Source organism: Eptesicus fuscus, chromosome 16 (genome assembly GCF_027574615.1).
Source record: "Eptesicus fuscus isolate TK198812 chromosome 16, DD_ASM_mEF_20220401, whole genome shotgun sequence".
Lineage (NCBI taxonomy): Eukaryota > Metazoa > Chordata > Mammalia > Chiroptera > Vespertilionidae > Eptesicus > Eptesicus fuscus.
Window position 1 is genome coordinate 44,877,741 of NC_072488.1, and position 14,883 is coordinate 44,892,623.

The 14,883-nt window shown below is 42.6% G+C and overlaps 1 protein-coding gene across 1 annotated transcript; it reads left to right on the forward strand.

Annotated features, from left to right (window-relative positions):
* The first annotated feature begins 547 nt into the window (after positions 1 to 547).
* LOC103291513 (uncharacterized protein C2orf78) lies at positions 548 to 8,323 on the forward strand. The gene is made up of 5 exons (XM_054728538.1): positions 548 to 661; positions 1,638 to 1,719; positions 4,450 to 5,211; positions 6,058 to 7,439; positions 7,683 to 8,323. Exons 1-5 carry the CDS (start codon positions 548 to 550, stop codon positions 8,181 to 8,183), a joined length of 2,841 nt encoding a protein of 946 aa, XP_054584513.1. The 3' UTR covers positions 8,184 to 8,323.
* The last annotated feature ends 6,560 nt before the right edge of the window (positions 8,324 to 14,883 follow it).

Here is a 14,883-nt window from a genome sequence, read left to right on the forward strand (position 1 = left end):
TACCAATGAATAAGTGACAAAAACAAAAATATATTTAGGATTATTCTCTCTAGTGGACAGAACTCTTGTTCTGTATACTTCCACATTGCCTGATCCCTATTCTCCATGCATGTCTGTCTTTCTCTAACTATTCTCCTCTCAATTTCTGTCTGGCCTTGCACCCACCCAAGCATGGCAGACAGAGAATCCTAGAGGCCCAAAATTCTACAGCGGCTGTTTGCAAGGGGGAGGAGACTCCAGTAACTGCCACACTGGATAGATACACTTCATGTGAGAAGGAAAGGGGAGAATATCGTGAATGCCTCTCATGTACAGAAGAGCAGGACGGCAGGAAGCCTACGTAGCCCAAGGAACCAGAGGGAGCACATTATGGGCAGAAGAACTGCAACCAAAGGCTGGAAGAGGAAAGGTTTGCAGTCAGCTGACTCCTAGCTCTTTGGTATTTGCTTCTAATGGGCAGAGTCCATTTTGGGCCGCATCAGACACTGAAAAGAAGACGCCTGCTGCTGCTGGAAGTTGACAGGAAGTAACATCCAGGAGTGTAAGAATGCAAGAACAAAGCTTGTCTAGAAACACTGCCTACAATGAAGAAGAAGAAGAAGAAAGGGAGAGAAGAGAGATGCAAGTCCAACCTGGCCAGGCCCAGCCCAACCCAAGGAAGGTAAGATTCAAGAAGAAACTAAGAGAAGAGCCTTGGACCACATCATTCTCCACACATGCACTCAACAAACTTCCTTTTACTCTTTAACCAACTCGCAAAAGAGCTTCCATTAATATAATTAACTAGTATTATATTAGTTAATAAATCCTCATCTGAAGATATTCTTTTCCATTGATTGTGGGAAAGAGAGTGAAAGGGAGGGAGGAGGAAGGGAGATAGAGAAAGAGAGAAACATCGATTTCAGAGAGACACACTAATTTGTTGCCTCCTACATGTGCCTCACTGAGGGGCAGGGAGCGAATCTGCAACTGAGGTATGTGCCCTTGACTGGCAATGGAACCCATGACCCTTCGGTCTGAGAGCTGACGCTCTAATCACTGAGCCAAACCACCCAGGGTGCAAAAGAGCTCTTTAATTCCTTCCTTTGCTCCCCAAAAGTTGAGTAAATTCACTAGTTACTAGTAGATGGACAGATATAATTTCTGCACAATTGCAATGGTACAACCTAGATAACCTTTCTGTTCTTTCTTAGGATATTACATATATACATGTAATGATAAATATATGTCATACAACATAATATAGAGAATAAAGGTACTAGTTAATTATATTAATGGATGTCTTTAAGAAATACTGAAATGATTCCCCTAACACAAGAACCTGGGGAACGTGAGACTATCAGATCTGTCTTGTCAACTAGCACATCTACCCCAAAGCTCATCCATTTAGGGGTGGGTTTAGCTCCCCTACTGCTCCCTCCATCCAATCTTGTCTTCTTGTTGGGAATCTGACCTCCCTATTGGCTCTCACAACCCTTTAAACTGCCTGCTTTGTGACATCATTCTCCCACCAAACCTACCACCACCTGGCAGAATCTTGGGGTTTCCATGGAGTTGTATGTAAACACTTTTGGATCATTACAACTGACCAATGACCAGTGACCAGTGTGACCAGTAACCTTCGTACTGGACACAAGTGTTCTTCGGCTTCACCTACTCAGACATCTTCGTCCCTTGCATCTACAGTTAATATTTCCTCTTCTTCTCTGACCATGTCAGGTAAGGAAAGAAACGTTTAAAAGTTTCTAATTAGATGTTTTTGCTCCTAAATTTAGCAGTAGAGTCCAAATAGCATAAAATAAAGAAAGGAAGTATTGATCTAGAAATCCAGAGACCTAATTTCAATTTTGATTTTGACATTTACTAGCTATGTGACTTTGGACAAATCATTGATTCTCTCACAAAATCTGTTCTTCCCCCATCTGTTACATTAGGATTTCAGATTGGTTGTTCTCTCTATTCCCTTTCTTTTCTAATATTGAGTCTTAAAGACACACATATAAACATAGAGAAAACCTAGGTGATGTAGAAAACTGGCAATATTAATACATGATGCGTCATGTGTAATGGGCTCTGACCACTTATGTTTCAACTAGTAATATTCACCTATTTTTGGAGATTTCTATCCAAACTAGGTGAAAAGAGAAAATAGGGAGAGGGGATGGAGAGTACTAGGCTATAGTGAGGCAAGCATTTTAATGTAAGAAAGTTTAGGATTGTTTTCATCAACACAGACCAACTAGAACCAAGGCAGGGGCAAGGGGGGAGACATAAGTATGAAGGAGGGGAAATTATAAGAATGAAGCAGGTGAGCATGGAAGGGCTCTCAAGAGAAAAAAAAAAGGTAGTTTGCAATGGAATGTTGAAGAAAACAAAGGATTTTAAATTAAAGCGATTTTAAATTTAAGTGAAATCTGCTCAGGGTAGAGCAAAATAAAGTTGATTTTAGCCAATGCTTACATTAACAGACTAGGAAGGAAAGTAAGGCTGGAATAGGGTATCAGTAGACAAAGTAGCTTATCAGAAAAGTCACATTCCGTTGTCTGTCTTTTTCTATTGCCTCTCTGAACACACAGATAGCACATGACAGTTTTGAGTATCAACATTTAAAAACATGTGTTTTAGAAATTATGATTCCTATAAATAAGAAACTAATAAAGGTGGTTATCTGGGGGCTGGAGGAAAATGTAATTTTCAGTGTTTCACTTCATTCTGATATTTAAACTATGTAGATGTTTTTTGTCTCTTAAAAATTAAATTAAGATTAAAAAATGATAAGTCCTAACTTGAACCAGAAAGACTAATTCCTTTGTGTGATAAGTATGTTCTACACCGAGAAGCAGCCATCATCTCCCTTAGATCGTAGCTACCTAAGAAGGAAAAGGTCAAATCCCACATCTCTAACTTCACGTTTATCTAAAACCAATTTTGTGGGGCCACTTGATGATTCCTACAGTAAATTTTTATTTAATTCAAGTCTAGTGATGATGGTTTTTAAGACTTTCCTGGATGTTGAAGATGATTAAAATCTAGGTTTTAAGATAAACGTATAAATTTTCAGGATACTCTTTAAGTGTTCTTTCTGTGGCATGTAGTTATATTAATTGAAATATCTATTTATAGTAGACTTACTATCTGTTACTTGCTGGGTAATATTCAGAAAAAACATGAATAAGCACAGTAATGGAATTCTTTTACACTTATTTTGTTCTCTGCTTTATAGCAATTTTTACAGAAATATCTGTCTACATCTATTGGGGCTACTTATACATCCACATTTATGGCTTGTTATGCAGTTTTTACTGATATATCTTCTCTATCCACATGGCTAGAAATTTTTTTCAAAATCACCTTGTATTGTGGGCTGTTCTTTGGTTAATAGTATTCACTAAAATACCATAGGCAATATTCACTTTTATAATATGCGTATAAAATAAAACATCATTTATTAGCAAATTTTTATGCTTTGATTTTTGCTATGTGCCCCAATTTTCATAAATGTTTATATTTTTTAGTTCTCTGATATATATATTGTTCATTATTTTTCTCTTTGTCTTTCCATAACTTGTATTTTCTTCCATATAAATCATATGTAATATAACACTCATGTATAAATTATTATTGTTACTATTATTATAATAACTTTATGGATGAGTAACTCAAAACTTGGACAGTTTAAGTAATGTTTTTCTTTCAAAAAGCACTTCCTGATAAACTCACTCTCAGTTATCCACTTTGAGGTAGGATCAGAAACAAGGCTTGAAGAGGGTAAGAATGACACTTCAAATTTACCAACTGCGCTGAGCTACATGTGAGTCCCAGGGAATAGTAGGTGAACTTGCAGGCAACATGAGGCACTGAAGATTACAATGGCAATAGCTGTCCTGCCTTCCATGGACAAAACCCCCCTCATCTATATTAGAAGCCCTATTGCTCCCAGTTTGTGGCAGTGTAATGCTCAGAGCAGAGCCCGAGTAAGGGAGTCGGGATGCTTAGGCTGTGTAACACGGCAATAATGCTCACACAATGAGAGAACTTGAACAAGTCTATCAGGCCTCTCTGAGCTTCGGTTTCCACACGCATAAAATGAGAATGCTAGAACACAGGTTCCCTAAAGAATCCTGGTTCTAAAATGCTTCAGTTCTAGGAAAGAGCACACAAATCAATACTAGTGCAGGCTCAAGGGAAAGACAGGCCAGGGAGTGACTGCCTCTGCTCTAGAGAATGTGTGAGCCACACCACTTGGGTCTCCTGCACATTTTTGCCCACGTTGGGAGCACAGGCAGTGAATACAGAAGCGTAGCAAACTGTTGCAGCACTCACACCCAGCAGGAGCTGTTGGATATTTGATACCTCAGTGAGTATTGGTACTAATCTTAAGATGATGCTATTCTTCAAACATAGTGAATCTCTTTGATTTTTTTTCATCACCCTCTTTGTTCCCCACAGAGAATTTCCAAAATCCACCTTTACTCGGAACTTCAAAGTCTCTGCAGCTCTCTCTTCCTGTGGGGAGCACTGCAGCCTCCCTCACAGGACGAGTCTGCAGTCTCCCCAGAGTCTCTGCTCCAGCCGTCACTTCAGCATGGCTCCTACCATCAGTCTCTGGCACCCCTTTCCAACCACTCATGGGTAGTGCCTACCTTTACCAACATTCTAGCACAACTATGTTGTCTGGAGTTACTGGCCAGAACCAGATCTCCACTCCAGCTGCTTCCAATCCTGGTATTTTTGAGTGGGCTCTCACAGCGGGCCCTGAAAAGAAGTCATCATCCCTCGGGGACTTCACTGTGACTGTCATTGACCAGGACACAGCTGTTTCTTCCATGTCTATGGCATCCCAGTACAATAAAACCTCAGAGGCCAATAACATGGTCCCTCTGTATCCATCACTTTCCGCCAGCCTTGTTCATGGGGCACCATCTCAGATTCCAAATCAGGGACAGAGCCTGTCACTTCCTTACCAGGAAGGAAGTCAGCTCTATTACTACAATCAAGGCACGCTGGGGCCTCTGCTCTCGGCAGAACGCGGCCCCTACCTGCAATCCTATGGCTCTGTGTCTTACACAGACAGCAGGGCCTCTGCCCCTCAACCTGAAATGGTCATGGTACTAAAGGAGGTCCAGCCCACAAATGTGATACCTCCAGCCTCCACCTCTGCAATCTACTACTCTGTGCCTGCTCAACCCATCACAGAGACAAGTTTTCAAGGTGAGTTCAAACAGCAAGAAGAAAGAGGAATAGGGTCACCATTAAAATCTCGGGTCAATCTGCACCTGGGAAGTGGTGAGTCCACAGAAAGGTAGACTTTAAGTCCTGACTTTGTAACAGCCACCCTCAGTCAGTGCTCCCCATTTTCAGACTCCATGGGAACACCTCATAGAGATGGGAAGGTGGACACTGGATTGGCCATGTATGCTATGAGAACACAAGAGCATACAAAGGGGTCCCACACTGTTCACTCCCCTACCTGACTAGTCTCCCTCTACGACCACAGTTTCATGGACTCTCTTGATTTATTGCTTCAGTCTCTTTAGAAGGAATTTCAGAACTCTTACTGTGATAGTGCTAGTTTAACTTTCCCTCACTCCTTAATTCATGCCAGGTTTTAAGACCTTGTGTTCCATGACCTTGTCCAAAGCAAGCAGGCTAAAAATCTGCCCTTGCTTATTTCATCAGGAAGAGCTCCATTCTCTCCCTTACTCTGTTGTGTGAAGTGTTATTTTCTCAGGAAAGGGGAGAGAATTAAAAGGACTCCACATGCAGAATGCTAGCTTTGTAAAATATTTTAAATCACTTACTTTTTATTTGACTTATCACAACCCTGTCAAACATACAGAATACCATGGAACAATGACATCAAATGATCCCCAGTGAGAACTAGAACAGTTGCCTCCTGGCTCCTAGCACAGGGCGCTTCCATGGTCCTTAAGAAGAGCTGGAAGGAATGCCGTTCCCATTGTTGGAAGGGGCATGATTGCTGCATTGGTGGTGACAGGGGGGCACCCATGGCTGGTGCCCAGGGACTGACTGGCTTCTCCTTGATTTCGTTTGTAGTGATGGAGACTTCCCTGGGGATGAATACTTCCCTTGGATTGCAACCTCTAAGCCAAACATTTTGTCTCCCACAAACTCCAGAATTCCCCAAGTCTTGTAGTGGCAGCAATATCCAGATGCTTGACAGTAACCCACCATCTGAGCTTGGGGACATGTCAATGGCAGCTCCAGTCCAGAGTCCTAGTATTTACCTGGCACTGCCTCCAGCTCCAAGCCAGGAACAGAAAGAGAATAGGAATCTGGATGCTTACCAGATCCCCACAGAAAACCAAGATCCTCCACTGCTCCCTTTAGAAATCCAAGACATTCCCCAGCTCCTGGCGTGCATTGATCCCCTTGGCCAGGAGCAGCAGCCTGGTTGTGAAAACGCTGGTCTGGGAAAGAACAGCCTGAGTCTGAAGGACCAGGGGACACTTGAAAATGGGACTGAATCCAATGATGGCTTTGCAGACATCGCTACACTGGTGGAGGATATACACCTTCCACTGATCTTAAATTCCTTGGATGAACTTGATCAAGCCAAAGGTCCCAAGGTGATCAAAACCAAAGATGCCAGAGCCATCAATTTGAATGAGGTGCAGAAACAGTCAAGTGTCATCAATGCTCCCTCTGATCAAGCCAGGAAGAACAAACATAAAGCCTCTGAGCTGATCAGTGGTGAGCCCATGGTCAAAATCCAGCGTGAGAGCCCAGATTGCGTGTTCCTGGGAGAAGTGGCTGTTTCCAAAACTGCAGCCAGTGACAGGGCTCCTGAAAACAGGGCCAAGAATTCTAACAAACCTCAGAAAGCTGCCCCCAGCAGGACCAGCAAAACAAAGAACCATGGGCAAGAAAAGACCAAAAGAACAAAAGAAAACCACTCCAGGAAAACTGAAGAGAGTAAGCAGTCAGGGAACAACATCAAGGCAGAGGAGAAGCCAAATATTCCAAAGATGAAGAGGAAGAAAAACCAACCTGAGCTGACCCAAGAGACCTTCAAAAAGCCCCGAAGCTCCCTAGGGATGCATATGCTGGAGTCTGTGCAGGTTTTTCATGCCCTGGGGAAGAAGAGTGATAAGAAAACTGAACTCTCTTCCTCCCGGGCCCTGGGAATCTCAAGCAACCCCAAAGGCCTCCAGCCATCCCTAGCTATCAAACAATGGCTGGATACCCCTTGTGAGGGCAAAGGTCCTGAGAAAACTCAAGTCAAACGCCAGAAACCAGATGGCAGTGCTGAAAAAGAGTGTTCATCTCCATCTGAATACGAGCTGCCACCACCTGGGAAGGTCAAGTTGGTACCTTTGATTTTTCCAACTTTGGACAAGCCTCAAGCTCGACCTGTTCCTCGCAGGCCATTGTCTCTGGTATCACGTCGGCCTGCTGGGGCTAACCCAGCCCACCCTGCTTCTAAGTCAGCTCAGCCTGCTGCAGCCAATTCATCGAAGCCAACTTCTGCATCTATGACAGGTCCTTCCAGACCAGCTCTGCCAATTTCAACCAATCCTGATCGGCCTAGTTCTAACGCAGCTCAACATGCTGCAGTCAATTCATCCCAGCCAACCCCAACATCTATGATAGGTCCTGCCAGACCAGCTCAGCCAGTTTTGATGAACCCAGTCCAACCAGATTTGACCAACGCTGTTGAGCCTGGTTCCAATTCAGCTCAACTTACTGCAGTGAATTCATCCCAGCCAACTCCTGCATCTTTGACAGGTCCTGCTAAACCACCTCAGCCTATTTCAACCAATTCAGTCCGACCAGGTTGGACCAACCCTACCCGGCCTAGTGGCCCTCAGTGTGATGGTTCTAGACCTGTGCCCTACAAAACATCAACTTGCACTTCTTTCCAGAGGGAGCCCATTCGCACTGCAGTGAACAAACCCTGGATCCCACCCAGACCTCAAAACCAGTATCTTCTCCAGGATTTTGCCTGTCAGCGAATTCCATGGAGGAAACCTGATGTTCCTGGGCCAGTAATGTCAACGCCCATCACAAACGAGCAGAGGCCAGAGCGGGAGGCCATGAAGAGGAAAGCTCAACTTGAGCGGGAGAATGCTGCCAAATTCACCTCGATGGGGAAAATGCAATATTTCATTGAGAGAGAAAAAGAAATGGAAATTTCTCGATGCTATGGCTATGCAAAATAAGAGATGTTAGGAGTGTTGGTGCCACTCTGGATACCTACTGTTTTCCCATAGATAGATAGATATATATATAAATTTCTCTATTCTATTTTAAATCTTAATAAAATTGAATAAATAAATGTAGTAGAATTCATAGATGAGTAATAAAGAAGACTTTTGAGTTTTGAGATGCTGTTAACTGTGGTTTTCTTTGGTGGGGAGTGGATCAAAAGCTGCATGAAAACAAAAAAATTGGTAGTTGGATGGGCAAATGCGGGACAAGCGGTAAGAACTGAGGAAATAGGAAGGAACTTTGTCTACGGCCAGTAGGCTAAAAGGGGAGAGATGGATGAAAATGGCAGATGAGTCTAGGTTGATCAGGAGAAATAGAAAAAGTCTCTCGTGGAGGCTGGTCTTATGTCTCATGACCACTAGATAAGTATTTTAGAAAACAGGTACTGGGCACATTTCCCAAAGGTTTGGGTTGCCTTACCCATGTCTGATTGTAGTTGGAGAAGGTGAGGACAAATCAGGGGCATCTACCAGGTCAGTGGCAAGAGGACAACTGATAACATGGGCCCAGGCTAGTGAACTGCTGTAGAAGGGCGCTCACCCTACCGGGTAAGTCACCATTTACTCAACACTAATGCACCAGGCCCGCTATTGTATTATATTTAATCTAGTCTTCATTTCTAAAATTTTTCTTTTATTTTTAATTCTATCCTGAGTTCTATCATCTCACCTAGTTCTGATTTATGGTATTATTTCACCTTTTTTATTACAGTAAAACATCATTTTAAGCATTTTTAAGTATACAATTCAGTCACATTAAGCACATTCATGATAGTGCAACCATCACTACCATCTAAAATTAAAATAATTATGTCAAAAGATGGATCAGGACTTCAGAGGGATGGAGGGAGCAGGACAGTTTTTGAATCTCCCCAAACCCTGTCATGGAAATAGATCAACCCAAACCAAACTCCCATGGGTAGCTTTTACCAGCATTTACTATTTCCAGAACTTTTCATCATTCCAAACCAAAATGCTGTCCCCTTTAAATAATATCTTCCCATTCCCTTCCCCCCACATGTTCTTTCATCTTTTGCACTGTCTTCCCACATGTCTTTTAGCTTATTTTGAAATAGCAGGTTATCAGTTTTTTGTTTGTTTTTAAACATATTTTTATTGATTTCAGAGAGGAAGGGAGAGGGAGAGAGAGAAACATCAATGATGAGAGAGAATCATTCATAGGCTGCCTCCTGCATGCCCCCTACTGGGGATCGAGCCTGCAACCTGGGCGTGTGCCCTTGACTGCATCCTTCAGTCTGCAGGCTGACGCTCTATCCACTGAGCCAAACAGGCTGGGGCTAGCAGATTATAGTTTTGATCTGCTTTGGGGGCCTATCTTTTCTGACTTGTTTCATTGGTGAAGGAGATGCTGTTCTGCTCCTTATTCTACTTTTTCTCATATTATCTTTGTATGGGATTTGATCTCAATTATTTTGTGTGTTATTTTTAGGTGCAATCAGTTTTAACACCGTTAGAAAAGGAGGTGAGGTTGAGGAAATCTTTTCTAACTTCACAGAACTTTTGTGTATTTATTTTAATGTAGCATTGGATCATGGGACTTGCCTTCTGAAGTTTCCTGGCTCTGTTTCCCCTCCCCAACTTTCTCAAGACACTTTCCCTTTGTGTCTGTGGTTCCTTCCAGTTGTGTCTCTTCTGAGTGGAAAGGAGCTCTGGTGCTCAGTGTCCAGGTATAGAGGTCCTGACTACTCCAGTCCTTACACTTTGTCCATGACCCCTTGTATTTACTGACTTTGGGACTGGAAAAAACCCCTTCCAGTGTCAGCTGCTCTCAGGTGACAACTGCTGGCACTTTGAAGGCCTCCTGTGCTCACGCCCATCAGATGCTTCCTCCTGTCTGTCACTCCCTCTGGTGCGGATGCTGAGACCAGGCAGGTCTGTGCCTGGTGGTGGTTGTCTGTTCCACCCTCTTACTTTGGGGTTTCTAGTTTCATGGTAAATGCTACCCTTGGGCGTTTAGTTTGGATTTATCTAATGTCATGAGAGGGTATGGGGAAACTAAAAAAAACAATGCCACTGACTCAATCTTTCTCAAAATCTGCTCCAGCCTTTGACATGATTATTTTAAATGCGACAGCCCTGAAATGACCAGTCCCCCAGAGCAGAGCTGCAGAGCCCATCTGCCCTACCCTCATAGGACTCTGGGTCAGACAAGGCTTTCTGAGTCTCCTCTGTCTAAGGCGGCACCTCATGTTTGTATTTGCTCGGACCATGGTTTAAACAAGAAGGCAAAACACAGCTACCTGAAAGGCTCATGGGTAGAGGGACATTTGGCCACCATGAGAGGGGGAATGAGCCTGTGGGCAGGAATGCATATCTTTTCTTTTCCTTTTCTTTTTGTCTTTCCAAGCATGCATAGAACTCATTTTCCCAACTAGATTTTTTTGTGTGCGTGATGTGAGATACCAGTCTTCAAACAAACTATAGGTGGCGCTCCAAACCTCAGATTCATGTTCATGTTACTGGTTTGACTGTAGCCTTTTTCTCAAGGAACAACTTCTTCATCAGCTAATTTCAACTCCAACAGAAAAGGAACATAATTTGCATGCAGTAGGAAACCACAGGTGTAAAAGTTCCCAGTGCACTCGCGGTATTTCCCTGATTTTGAAAAGCTCATCCCACATCTTTTTCTTCCCAAGTATTTACTTTTCAAATTGTATTTGTCATTTTATACCCCCAATGGGTTTACAGCAAAAGTTTTAACAATATAAACAGTTTGTTTTTAGTACACATTCCATTTCTGCTTTCAGAGCACCCCGATTCCCTAGGAATGGTCAAGGAGGGCTGTATTAGTGTCTCAATGCATTGAGCTCACCTAGTATCCCCTTGAGAAGCTTAATCATCTTAAAAAAAATTTCCCCCCTCTGAAGGCCTTAAAAAGAACAGGTATTGAGTTTTTCATTATTGAAGGCCCATCACTTGACATAGATCCATGAACAAGATCAATAAATATTTGATTAATTAATGAAGGCATCTAGCCTTGGAGGCTTTCTGCTTCTAGTATTAACTGCCTTGTGGAGAAGACTTGGTCCCAAGAGCATCAGGACCACTGTTTTTTATTGTTCATCTCAGTTATCACCATAATTGGCTACCTATTCCTGTAATTCATTTTGGAGAAGTGAAATGACATTTAGTTCAACAACATTTGAACATCCAACAATCTTTATTGAGTGTTATCTGGGGTTGCAAGCTGTTCTAAGAACTGGAAATAGAGCTGAGCAAGTCATCAAGAGCTCCTGTCTTCCTATTGATTATATTCTGTCGGGGAATGAAAGACAATGAACCATCCAGACCATAGCAGACAGTGGTAAGGACTATAAAATGAATTAAAATAAGGACCAAGTGATAGCAGGTGACGGGGTGGCTACTTAAAGTGTGTGGTCAGAAAATTCTCTTTGAGGAGATGGCATGTAAACTGAGACACGAATGACAAGAAGGAGCCAGCCAAGTGAAGTCAGGGTAAGAGCACCCAGGAAGAGAAAACAGCTGTGCAAAGGTCTTGACAGGAAGAGCAGATGTTTAGACAGTGTGGGTAGAGAGTAGTAAGCAAGGAGAAGAGTGGTAGATGAGGTCAGAGAGATAAAGAGAACTGAATCACCTGGAAAAAGGGTAAGGAGTTCAGATTTTTAATTTGAAGTGCCATGGAAATAGTTGGAGGGTTTTCAACCCAGGAGCAATAGTATCTGATTTTTGTTTTAAAAATAACATTAGCTGCTGTTGTGAAAATACATTGCAGCAGGTAAGAATGGGCGTCATTACTGTACTAATGAGATGTCCCCTCTAAGTATGGCACTTATCACAGGAGTAGCAAGTAGGCAAGTGACATCTGCCTGGAGTCTTCCTTGTTTTTGTTCCCCCAGAAAGCTCCTCTGGGCCTGTTTCCTATCTCATGATGCTATATATATAAAATTTTTGTCTTCCAGGAGTCCCTTCATGTTTCAGAGGAATGAGCAGGTAGGAATAAGCATGCAAGACAGGAGTCTGTGATATTAACCCTTTGCACTCGCTTTTTTCTCGATTCCTTTATTCTACTCAGGATTTAATTTTTTAAATACCCCAGATTTTACAAAGCGCGGCAGTAGAATAAAAAACTGGAGTTTCTTTTCATACAAACTTATTTATTTGGATTTTTTTTATATTTCAAATTATTGATACATTCAAAGAGTAATTTGCACTCGACATCCGAGTGCAAAAGGTTAAAGTATGCAAGAGGTCATATGAAGACTGTTCAGGGGAAATGTTCATGGCCATAAGGGAAAAGCACCTCACTTCCTAGCCTGGCCTTGGCCCACAAGGCGAGACACTGAAGCCATTTGCTGACAGCATACTTTCCATGCTTAGCCTTCAATCTTTGGGGGAGGAGTAAGTAGAATATTCTTCTCATTTATGTCAAGAACCAACAGAATTTTTGTACCCTTAGTTTCCTGGTTACATGTACAAAACTGTCCAGTTTTCACCTTTCCTGGTTAATCAGGAAGTGAGGAATTTCAGATGTTTATCTTGGCTGGGGTGTTTTTGCTAGTTGTTTTTGGTCCCTATAAAGCCAAGAGTGCTGACCACTTGCCCCAGATGCCAAAAACTCTGGTCAGTATTTACAAATTCCTTCTCTAAAAGGACCAGATACTGCTTCCTGTATTCCCATATCCTCTTATTCATTATTTTAAAAACTGCCATCACCTAGTCATATTTACTTTCTTTTTTTAAACATATTTTATTGATTTTTTTTTTTTTTTTTTTTTTACAGAGAGAAAGGGAGAGGGATAGAGAGAAACATTGATAAGCTGCCTCCTGCACACCCCCTACTGGGGATGTGCCCACAACCAAGGTACATGCCCTTGGCTGGAATCGAACCTGGAACCCTTGAGTCTGCAAGCCGATGCTCTATCCATTGAGCCAAACCAGTCAGGGCCATATTTACTTTCTAATATCAGGGACAGCATGTGCGTGGTGGTTGCTCTGTTTGTGATTATGCACACCCCTCTCTTATGTGCTTCCTCGTTATGGTTTCTTAAAGCCTTCTCATCATAGTCTTAACATCTAGCACGTGTGTAAACTCTATTAACTTGTTAAGTTAAACATCACAAAAAAGAGCTATATTTTGGAGAATGTGCTCAATGGGAGCAGATGGCCCTGCTCCACTCCCTATTAGCTTTGCTTCTGTCTGAACTACCACAATAACCGTATGCACCGGCTGGATTTATTCACTGCTGTATCCCCTAACACCTAGAACAGAAACTGGCACATAGTAGATGCTCAAGAAATATATACTGAGTGAGAGGTTGAATGGATTGGTTTTTGTCTTGTGTTGTCTTTTGCCAGGATCCCGCCTGCATTGTATGCCCTCCCTATGACCAGCACTCCTAATGCATCAATGTCTTTAGGCTCAACCCACCTGTGTCTACATTCTGAGGGGAAAGAGGCAGTATAGAAATAAGAGTTTTGAAGACCCAGAAGTGTTCCCTTTACAACTGCCTTCCAAGAGTTATCTGTAGAAGATCAAGGAGAATCAACAGTGGATCCTAGCACTGGCATGCATGTTTATGCTTGTAAAGGGGAAAGAATCTGCTACGTGCTTTCAGCCATTAGTCTGAAGAACCAATGACCACACAGAATCACTTCAGAGACATCCACGAGAAATATACACAAAAGGGAATGAGAAACATTAGAGATCTGGGTGCTTGCCTGGTGGAAGAAGTAACCTCTATATGCAAAAGCTTTAAGCTAGACTTTGAAAGGCAGGTCTTGTAATCACTAACATCACTAACAAACTTGCAGGGAGGCTCCCAAAATTGGAGGCAGGTAAACTGGAGGGGAGTAAAGTATCCCCAAGAGAGTTAAACTTTAAAACCCAAAGCATAAAGTTTCAGTGGTGATATACAAAGTCGCCGGAGACAGACTGACTAGATGGCTTGCAGGACCCCTTTGGGAAAAGACTGCATATATGCATACATCCACACATCTACACACAGAATACGCCAATGTTTCTAATTGGTGTAAGTAGCCATGTTGTGCTGGGCACAGGGGCAGAAACTACCTCATACAGATATTTGTGTCCCCATTGCTTTGGACAGTGACCCTTAGAAGTTAAACGCTCATTTTCAATAAACTTTATTGGTGCTCTCACATTAAAAATTAGTCTCATGCTCTCTTCTAGGCAATACAAGCAATTGCCTAATACCTCCAACCATCAATTTTGTGTAGAAAGTAACGCAAACAGGCTGAAAACGTCAGGAGTTTTATTTCCCCCCTGATTTAGAAACCCTGGTTAGGTTAGCCAGGTATTCTGGATCAGCAATCCTTCCTTGAATGCTGGAATTGTTTGTGATTTGTGTGAGTGTGATAGAGGAGCTATATGACAAGAAACCCCTACCAAAAATCAAAATAATTCTAAAAACAAAAGTTACCTTGGTCATTGGTTCCTTTAACTACTTAGTTCCCCTTCTTCCCTGTTGATTTCCTTTACCAAGATGGCCGTCGAGCTCTCTCCTCATTGGCCGGATTTTCTGCAGGTGGCCCCGCCCATCAGCTCGTCCCGCCCCGCCCCCCCGCCCCGTCCTAAATTCCCGGGAATGAAATTAAACAAGCCAGCGAGAGTGGGCGGGGCGGGCGCCGGATGTGACGTTTACGGAAGTCC

Bases quoted from the DNA above. Each gene is read 5' to 3' on its own strand.
- LOC103291513 (XM_054728538.1), top strand. From the start codon at position 548: ATGCAAGAACAAAGCTTGTCTAGAAACACTGCCTACAATGAAGAAGAA. The intron at 1,720-4,449 runs GTAAGGAAAGAA...TGTTCCCCACAG, and splicing joins TTCTTCTCTGACCATGTCAG to AGAATTTCCAAAATCCACCT. The intron at 5,212-6,057 runs GTGAGTTCAAAC...TTTCGTTTGTAG, and splicing joins CACAGAGACAAGTTTTCAAG to TGATGGAGACTTCCCTGGGG.